This window comes from Alligator sinensis, unplaced genomic scaffold, assembly GCF_000455745.1.
Source record: "Alligator sinensis unplaced genomic scaffold, ASM45574v1 scaffold876_1, whole genome shotgun sequence".
NCBI lineage: Eukaryota > Metazoa > Chordata > Crocodylia > Alligatoridae > Alligator > Alligator sinensis.
Window position 1 is genome coordinate 481,348 of NW_005841938.1, and position 9,757 is coordinate 491,104.

General features: G+C 56.5%; 1 protein-coding gene across 1 annotated transcript in view; it reads left to right on the forward strand.

Moving 5' to 3' along the window:
- SPATA20 (spermatogenesis associated 20) overlaps nt 1-9,757 on the forward strand; it is a 41,874-nt gene continuing 32,117 nt past the window's right edge. Inside the window, exons 1-12 of the mRNA XM_025199158.1 lie at nt 1-44; nt 1,301-1,438; nt 2,965-3,029; nt 3,447-3,601; nt 3,738-3,881; nt 4,293-4,494; nt 4,593-4,723; nt 4,898-5,002; nt 6,070-6,144; nt 6,600-6,812; nt 7,216-7,408; nt 9,102-9,270. Of these exons, the coding sequence (XP_025054943.1) occupies nt 1,329-1,438; nt 2,965-3,029; nt 3,447-3,601; nt 3,738-3,881; nt 4,293-4,494; nt 4,593-4,723; nt 4,898-5,002; nt 6,070-6,144; nt 6,600-6,812; nt 7,216-7,408; nt 9,102-9,270 (1,562 nt within the window). The 5' untranslated portion in view covers nt 1-44; nt 1,301-1,328. The remainder of the gene's footprint in view (nt 45-1,300; nt 1,439-2,964; nt 3,030-3,446; nt 3,602-3,737; nt 3,882-4,292; nt 4,495-4,592; nt 4,724-4,897; nt 5,003-6,069; nt 6,145-6,599; nt 6,813-7,215; nt 7,409-9,101; nt 9,271-9,757) is intronic.

A 9,757-nucleotide genomic window follows, 5' to 3' on the forward strand; every position in this document is an offset into this window, starting at 1 on the left:
CCCGCCCCGCCCCCCTCGGCCGCGCCGCGCCCCGCGCCCCGCAGGTACGGCCAAGGCCAAGCCGCGATCCGGAGCCGGCAGCGCTGGGCCGCCCCTGCGCGACGGGCCTGCTCCTGCTCTGGTCCCCGGACTGGGGGGGCCCGGCTCCCCTCCTGCCTCCCGGCTTCCCTGTCTCCTCCTCCTCCTGGGCTGGAGGCCGGCCGGCGCCGGGTCTCTCGGGCTAGAAGACTTCCCCGGGGGTCTGTGGTGGTGGCAGAGCCGAGGGAAGCTCAGCGCTGGCCTTGTGCAGGCACGGCTGAGCAAGTTGAGAGCTGTTGGCCTAGCGCTGCCGTTCCCAAACCGTGGGGCGCGACCCCGGACGCGGTCACGGCATCAGCGGATGGGGTTGCGCGTGGGGGGCTGTGGCTTGGGAGTGAGGGGTTGGGCTGAGGACAGGGGGTCCTGGTGAGAAAAGTTTGGCCTAGAGGGAGTGGGATACGACCCCGCTGCGGGAAGGTGGTCTCGAGAGTGCAAATGCTGCCGGGCTGGTTGGGGATGTCGGGGTCAGCAAGGGTGAGAGTCCGGCCTGGCCTCAGTGCAGTCCCTTAGCTCAGCCCTGCCTTAGTTTCCCCACCATGTGACGGGGGTAGGTGTGTGACAGGGGAGCCGGTTCCTCCAACAGCCCCCGGGGTCTGTTGTGAGGACGAGCGTGTTAAAGCCCTGCTGCTGCGGCTGTAGAGATGGGCAGTGCTGGGCATGCGGGCCCAGGGGCGGGTGGGCGGTGGGTGGGAAAAGAGCCCCGAATGATGGTGCATTTCAGGGGAGGTTGTGGCATGGGCTCAGGGGCAGCGGAGCTAGTGCAGGGCTGTGGGCTATGAGGGGCAGGGGCCTGCGTCCATTGAGCAAGACATATTTTGCTGGGTGGACCGGTGGGAAGGGCATTGCCTGTCCTGCCCTGCTGCCGGGCTGTCGACTGCCCCCAGCCGAGCTGTGACACGGCTCCCGCATCACAATGTGGCCCGTTGTGGCCCTTTCTTCAAGGAGTCTCATGCCCAAGACGTGCGGGCAGTGTTAAGCCAGACCAAGGCCCCCGTGGTAACCTAGAGCTCAGCTTCTCTGTTGGCAACTGGAGCTTGGGTCTTGCAGCAAGAGGAGCCAGCAGCGTTACAGAAACAGGCACATCTGGGCCCCCATCCCAGAGCGGGGCCTTGATGGGGTACTAGCATGTGCATCGCCACTCCAGGTGTCTGCAGCCCTCTTACTCTGCTCCTGGGACCTATGAAGCGAATTGATATCAATTAACCTGCGTTTCTCCTTGCAGGACTGTGTTCCTGAGAGGGGGCGTAGCCATGGCCAGTGGAGGGAAGGGTGGCCGGCTCAGCAGTCCTTGTTATACCAACCGTCTGATTAACGAAAAGTCTCCCTACCTCCTTCAGCATGCTCACAACCCCGTGGATTGGTGAGAGACAACGGTCCCTTTTGCTTTACCTGCAGCGGAGCTGGGTAGGATGGTTGAGGGTGGGGTGTTGAGCAGTGACAGCTGAAAAACTGTTAGAGGCTAAATGTCTCGCGCTTTCTGTCTGGTAGCGCTGGGCTCTGCAAGTCCTTTCATTGCATCTGAAGAAGTAGGTTTGCCTAGGAAAGCTCATGCATTTCTGAACAAGTTAGTCTACAAGTGGCCACCCTGCCCTGTTTCTGCCTGTCTCGGGACAGAGATTTCCCATGTCTTTTTGTCTGCTGTGCTTATTGACCAGAGGCTTCAGGTGGTGACCATGTGCTACCAGCCACCCAGACCTCTAAATAGTAGGGCTGTGCGAAACATCGTTTTGTTTGGGCGTCTGTTTTGCCGTTTTGAGGGGACAGTGTTTTGTTTTGTTTCGTTTCAAAGCACTGTCCTGTTTCGTTTCGTCGAAACTGTTTCAGCGCATTTTGACGTTTCGCCCATAGGCTATAATCATGAAAATGCCTAAAACTTTGTCATTTTTGCCTGATTTGGATGAAACCTGAGGGCATGAAACCTGCCAAGTTTCAAGGAGATAGGTGCAGAGGTTTCTCAGAAACTGCATCTTAAACGTCAAAAAGCAAAACTCGTGACGCTTGCCAGCAGTGGCAGCCTCCTGTCATCCGGCGCGGATCTGGGGCCCGCACCCCCGGGAGAGCTGCGGGGCTGTGCCGGACTCCTGGGGGTGCAGGCCCCCGGATCTGCGCCAGATGACAGGAGGCTGTTGTTGCCACCTGGGACTGGCGCTGGGCACAGCACGCACCCAGTACCAGGGAAGACTGATGCTACCACTGGTTGCAGGCAGCAGTGGCAGCCTCCTGTCATGTGGTGCACAGATCTGGGGCCCGCACCCCTGGGAGGGCTGCGGGGCTGTGCTGGTCTCCTCCCGGGGGTGCGGGCCCCCAGATCTGCGCCGGATGACAGAAGGCTGCCGCTGCCACCTGGGACTAGTGCTCCAGGGAAGACTGATGCTGCCGCTGGCCCCAGGCAGCAGTGGCAGCCTCCTGTCATCTGGCCGGGTGGCAGGAGGCAGGGGAGAGCCGGGACTGTGCTCCAAGGAGCTCCGCAGCCCCATGGAGCTCAGCCTGGCAGTGGGAGATGGGGAGAGCCAAGGCTGCGCTGTGCCTCCCAGCACCGGGCTGAGCTCTGTGGGGCTGCGGAGCTGCTCAGAGCGCAGCCTGGGCTCTCCCCAGCCTCTTGCCACCAGGATACTTCAAAACTCGGAAGATTTTGAAACTTTTGAAATGTTTTGAGTACCTCCGTTTTGTTTCAAAGCTTTTTGTTTCATTTTGATTTTGCTGTTTTGAGCTCAAAACGCGTCGAAACAGTTTCAAAATGAAACACTCGGCGAAATTTTGCAAGGCCCTACTAAATAGGTCTTGATTAGTGACAGCTGCTTGACTGCTTGTCCTAGACCATGCCCTGACCCCATGTGATGCCCTAATGGCCTAAGCCTTTTTTTCCCCCCTTTCTTTTCTCCCTAGGTACCCGTGGGGCCAGGAAGCCTTTGATAAAGCCAAAAAAGAAAACAAACTGATCTTTCTGTCAGGTAATGAGAGGCAAATGCACTTCGCTTTCCTGTGCGTACATGTGTAAATCATGCCGTAAGCCCTACTGCTTTGTCTGAGGCTGGTACCTGAAGGGCACTCTGACTTCTGGGAGAAGATTGCCTTGAGGACCTTGTGCCTGAAGACTCTGTGATCAGGCAGTTTTGAATGGACTCCAGTCAAAGTTGGGCTCTGTCTTGGTTACCAGAGTCGTTGAGACAGGAGTTAGCAATGCAAATAACAAGTTGGCCTCCATTCCCTGATGTAGGCTTGTTTCCTACTGTCTGCTCTGTAGATGGCCAGCCTGGTGGAGACCCCATCAGTCCCCTTGGGACAATATCCCACAGTCTAACAGCTCTCATCGTTTGTGTCTCGGTTCAGCTGGGAGCCTTTCTTTAATTGGCAGTATGTATTTTCAGTTGGCTATTCCACCTGCCACTGGTGCCACGTGATGGAGGAGGAGTCCTTCAAGAACAAGGAGATCGGTCAGATTCTCAACGAGAACTTTGTCTGCATAAAAGTGGATCGGGAGGAGCGGCCCGATGTGGATAAAGTCTACATGACCTTCGTGCAGGTAAGGAGGGTGATGATGAGAAAAGGGGGGTACGGTGGATAAGAAGCTGTGGAGAACCACTCTTCCAGGCACAGGTGAACACACAGGGTCTCCTGGGGCAGTAGAGATGATAGCTCATCTCTGACTTCTCTTTCAGGCAACCAGCAGTGGAGGGGGCTGGCCGATGAGCGTGTGGCTGACTCCCGACCTCAAACCCTTTGTAGGCGGGACGTATTTTCCCCCTGGAGATGGAATTTACCGAGTCGGCTTTAAGACAGTGCTGCTGCGAATTGTTGATCAGGTGTGTAGTTTTCTGTTTGAGCTTCAGTGGTAGGTTTTGGGGTTCTCATTGGAAACACAGCAGAGATCCAGGGCAGGGAAGTCAGATGGGCTGTCGGTATTAACGCCGGCTGTTGGGTTGGGAGGGCTACTGGGCAGAGGCGGATTTGGGGACTCGGGAAATGGGGACATTTGGGCTGGGTTGAGGGGGCAAGCGAGTTAAATGCAGGATGTTGAGGCCAGGTAGTGAGAGAGTTCACCTGCTGTGGGGCCAGCATAAAGGAATAGGCTCAGAGCTCTGGAAGGTCTGAAGAACAGAAGAGAATTTGTATGGGGAGGGAGGCCTTTGGTAGATCCAGGGTCATGAAGAGCACAGGGAGGCCAAGAGCAGCAGGTGGGGCAGGACTGACCTCTTCCCTGCTCTTCCGCCTAGTGGAAGCGAAACCAAGAGGCCCTTTTGGAGAGCAGCCAGAGGATCACAGATGCACTGCTCACAAGGGCTGAGGTTGGCATCAGGGGTGAGGAGTCGCCCCCACCTTCATCTGAGGTGATGACCCGATGCTTCCAGCAGCTGTCCGAGTCGTACGACGAGGAGTATGGCGGCTTTTCAGAGTTTCCCAAGTTCCCCACGCCAGGTCAGCGCGTTACCTTCTAACAGAGACGTCCCAAGAGCAGGGATCATCGCTGGGCACAGACCTGACCCCAAGCACTCGCTTTTGTTGTTGTATTCCAGTCAATTTGAACTTCCTCTTCACGTACTGGGCCCTGCACCGGACCTCTCCTGATGGTGCACGGGCCTTGCAGATGGCTCTGCACACCCTCAAGATGATGGCCTATGGTGGGATTCATGATCACATTGCCCAGGTAAGAGGCATGGGGTGTCAGATGGTCCTCAGCAATGCAGTTTTTTGGGAGGACCATGCTTAGGTGTCTTGAAGCACTCTCCTTTGACAAGCTAGCTCCAAAGACAAAATCACCAGGACAGCTCAGTGACCCAGGGCTGAATTGGAGACTCATGTTTCCTTTCTCTCTCTGCAGGGATTCCACCGCTACTCCACTGACCAGAGGTGGCACGTTCCTCACTTTGAGAAGATGCTGTACGACCAGGGGCAGCTGGCAGCAGCATATGCCAAGGCATTTCAGGTATGGCTAACTTAGCTCTTTCCCCGAGCAATTACATAGGGCTTTGAGACAGGGCTCCAAAGAACTGGCCGATGAGCAGAAACCTGATCTTGGCGAGCAGGGCCTCTTTCCTGACAGTCGAGTCTGGAGCATGTGTGTTTTCTGAGGTGAGGGGACAAGCCTGAGCAAGCTCTTTGGGAGGCTTGCCGGCTGTCCTCTGCCACTGAGGCAGACGCTGTGACAGACGCCGCTTTCATGTGGAGCCTGATTTCAGGTCCATGTCTCATGCAGAAACTCTTGGGCAGAGGTGTGGGGAGGCAAAAGCTGACTTCTTACTGGTGAAATGCTCATAGAGGACAGAGTTTGCAGCAATGAGGATGGGACTTCATTGTCACAGCAATGAGGGGACCTTGTCTAACTCCTAGTTACACGAGAGCATAAGTAAAAGTAACAGCAGGCTCTAGGACGGCTGTTCCCAAATGAAGGGTCCTGACCTCAAATGGGGCTGTGGCACTTAACAAACAGGGCTGTGAGCAACAGAGGCACTGTCCACACAGATGTCTTCACAGCACCATAGTTATGTGCCCCGTTCCTGACAGGAGACTCCCAGTAATGGGTGTTGGTGTGATAAGACACTGGCCCCCAGGATCTGCACTAAGAGCAGTGGGCTCGCTCCCCATGGGCTCTGGACAGGAAGCAGATTACAAGAACTCCCCACCTTTCCCAGTCAGGCTCCTCTCTATGCCAGCCCAAGTCCCTTTGAGATACTCCTCTGGGAGGCAAGAGGGGCCCTGGGGAGCAGTTGCTGCTACTTTGAGGTTTCAAATGCAAGGAAGAGCAATGCTTTCAAAGGAGATGAGTTCTGGACTGTACTCTGCTCTCGGGGACCTCGGCATAAATCTTGACTAACTCATGGAAGCCAGCAGATTCCCCCAACACTAGGTCCCTCCGATCCCATTGTGGGTTTGATGTCCTGGAGCCCTCTCTCCTGGCTCCTCTGCTCCTCAGCTCTGAGTTAGCACAGCAGAGCCCCTTACCCTGCCCCTTTTCTTGTGATCTGGAAATAAAATGCTCCTTGTCTCACGCAGATTTCTGGCGATGAATTCTTTGCAGATGTTGCCGCCGACATCCTGCTCTATGTCTCCCGGGATTTGAGTGACAGGGTAAGTCAGCACCTAAGCTCAGGGGTCTTTGTCTCTCTCCTCCCAGTCTCATGCTGCTGGCACTCTGGCTTGCCAGGGGTAATGCTCACTGCCCCAAGGATGGTCAGATCCTCTGCCCTCCCTGAAGCAGACTGCTTTGGGCTCAAACCCAGGCGCTGGATATTCTCTACCTCTACTGGCTTGGATGGATCAGTGATTTAGCCTGTGCTCTCCTTCTGTCTCATCCCCACACTACCCCTGGTGGCTGGACAGATTTCCCCAGGCCTTGTCTCTCCTGCAGTGCCTGGAGTGGAGGTTTTTTTGTAGCTCCTGCATATGTCACTCTTTTTTATCCCAGCAGCACCTCTTGCTGGCTAGTTGATTCATTATTAGTGAGCACAGAGCATCTGTGGGGGAGAGCATTGCCATTTCTGCCCTGTGTGGGCTCTGTTCATGGGGCTGCTGTGGTGTTTCAGGCCGGAGGGTTCTACAGTGCGGAGGATGCGGATTCCTATCCCACAGCCAAGTCCAAAGTGAAGCAGGAAGGGGCTTTCTGCGTGTGGACGGCAGAGGAAATCCGGGCCCTCCTTCCGGACCCTTTGGAGGGGGACTCAGAAAGGAAGACGCTGGCAGACATCTTCATGCATCACTATGGGGTGAAGGAGGGCGGGAATGTAAGCCCCATGAAGGTGAGTTGGGGGCGCTGGCCTGAGGCTTCGGGAAAGGAAGGGTTGCGGGGGACACTGGACTCTGGACCTCACTAGTGGATGTAGTGGAGGGGAAGATTCAAAAGCCAGTTGTCCTAGGTGCTAGGAGGTGCCACGGGGGGAATTCTGGTAGTCAGACATACAGCAGCCCGGAGGGGAGTGCTGCAGTGGGGTTATGGGAGGGAGTGAGGTGGGACTGGGTAGGTCCCAGGAGGGAACTGCATAGCTAGAGATCCTCAGAGGATGCCCCAGCCTAGGCAAGGCAGGTGAGGTCAGGTTGTGACTCTCAGGGGTCCCCGAGACTTCATTGAGCAAGTTAGGTATCTGGATGCACCAGTGCACATGTCCCCGGCACTGCTGTGATGTAGCTGGGCTCTCATTGCAGGACCCATACAATGAGCTGAAAGGCAAGAACGTCCTGATTGTGCAGTATTCCCTGGAGCTGACAGCAGCCAGGTTCGGTCTGGAGCTGGACCATCTGAAGGCCATGCTGGCAAAGAGCCGGGAGCGGCTGTCAGAGGTTCGGGCCCAGCGACCACGGCCCCATCTGGACTCCAAGATGCTGGCATCCTGGAACGGTGAGACAGGGCCTCTTCATCCTCCCTGTGGCTCAGTGACTTTTGCCACCATGACACAGGGCTTCCATTGCCCTGCAGTGACCTGTGCTATGGTTCTACCCCATGCTGGACATGGGCTGGGATCTTCCACCTCCAACTGTTGCAGGCTTTCTGCAGACTCAGGCAGCATCTGTTACACTTGAGTGGCCTTGTCAGGCTTTCCTCCGCCAGGGTGAGGCCTGAGAATATACAGAGGTCTTAAGTGGGAGTTGGGATTCAGCCTTTTATCACATGATTCCAAGAGCAGGGTCCCTGTCCTGGGACCTGCCTGCCCCTACTTTAATCTAGCTCTGCTGCAGTGTGTGCCTGGGAGGGGGCAGCCCATCCTAGGAAGCACTGAGGTCTGTGGAGAGACTGGTAATTGGAAGGCTGCTGTTATTAATTGCCCCAGCCACTAGGTAGTGAAAAATGAGCCAGAGGGGAGGTACACAGGGCCTGGGTTCATCGCCAGCAGGGAGCAGCGCAGTCTAATTCCAGTGCTTTTGATTCTCTGCATGGGGCTGCCTGCTGGCTCCTCCATACCTGTGTCATAGGAGGCTGCAGAGGGTGTTGGAGGGCAGCTGGCAGCCCCCTGGGCATACCAAGATAGGGAACTCTGGACAGGGAGGGTGGCTGCTTGTTCCTTTGCCCTGCTGGGGGGTTTGGCACATGGGATTTCCCTTCAGGGCAGCCCCACAGCAGGCAGGAGGTAACCCCAGACTCATTTTCTGCCTTTCCCTTAGCACAGCCCCTGGTTTCCATTGCACCTTCCTCCTGCTGCCCAGGGTCTACCCCCAACCCCTTCTGCTCCTGGTTGGGTGGGCTGCTGGTGCCATGAGGGCTCCAACCTCTCTTTTCCAGGTCCCTGGGTCTGGTGGGGGGCCCCTAGGGAGCATGGCTGAGGGGAGTCTTCCCTCCTGGGAAGGCACCTGGCAGACCGTTCCCCTGCAGGTCTGGCCATGGGGTCCTCTTCATTCCCAGTGCGACTCTCCCCCCTGCCCATGGTGCGGCTGGGAGAAGAGCAGGGTCTTTGCTGGACCACCCTGGGCCTGTCCCCGCCTCGTCCGGCAGGGGGCAGCAGAACCTTACCCGTGTTTTCAGTGCCACATCCTTAGAGGCTCCTTACTGCACGGGAACTGTAAAAGCAAGCATCCATGCAGAGCAGCACCACAAGGTCGTGGGTTCAAGTCCCAGGCTAGGATCAGCCAGTGGCCAGTACTGATGCAGTAGGGTGGCATAGGGTGGCCAAGCTTAAGGGCTGTCTCTAGTATGTGTCCAAGCATCCCATACAAGCTGATAACCTCAGTGTCTCAGCTGCAGTTCCTTCCACATAAAACAGGACCCTCAGGGACCTGAGTCCTGAGGGGCAGTTGTGGTGCGCAGTAGCTGTGGGAGAGCCTTTGCAGAGAGCCTGTTCTCCCTCTGGGTATAACCAGCATTTTGGAGCCTTTTTCCAGCCCCTGTCGCTGCAAGGAGAAGCAGCTTATAGTGTAGCTTAAGCTGATTGCAGGAGACAGTAAATGAGACCCTGTCCCACCATCAGCCTGGCAGGAAGGTTGTGGATGATAACTGTCATGTGAAGTAGGTAGAGAGTGAACCAAGCTTTCTGATCAGAGAATGGCCCCTGACCCTAGGCCTGAGCAAGTCTCTGCTTCTGTGTCTCTTCACTACACAGGGCTGATGATCTCGGGCTTTGCTCAGAGCGGGGCCATCCTTGGCAAGGAGGAGTACGTCAGCCGGGCCACGTGTGCTGCTGACTTCCTGCGAAGCCACTTGTTTGATGCCAGCACTGGGCGCCTCCTTCGCAGCTGCTACCGGGGCAAAGACAACATAATAGAGCAGAGGTGGGTGTGCAGCCAGGGTAGGGGACACCCTGGCTCAAGAGGCGGTGGTATCTGCATCCCAGCAGGCCTCTGGAGGGCAGGGGGGATAAGGAATGGATGGGGCAAGGAGGGAATCTGCCCTGGCACCCTCTCAGTTCAGGGCCTGACAGGCAGGGCTTGGAGCAGATACTTAGGTTCGTTTGGGCAATGACAGAGCTGCTGCTTGTCCCCAGAGCTAAGGCAGTTCTCCATCTGCCTGCTCAGTCTGTATGATGTGTCCTGCTGTATTTTGGAGGCCTCTGTCCCTGTGGCACCAGAACCCAGATAATTCTCAAGATTAGGTTCCTCAGTCTGTGCTAAGATGAGCAGCTGGGAGTGCCCGCAGTCAGGCGGGACTGCTGAGGTGCTTGCAGTGAGTGGAAATGTGTCCTGCTGGCTTCTCACCATCCTGACTCCATTCAACACCCTCTCCCTCCCCAGTCCCTGCCTGCTGCCCTCAGCCTTCCTG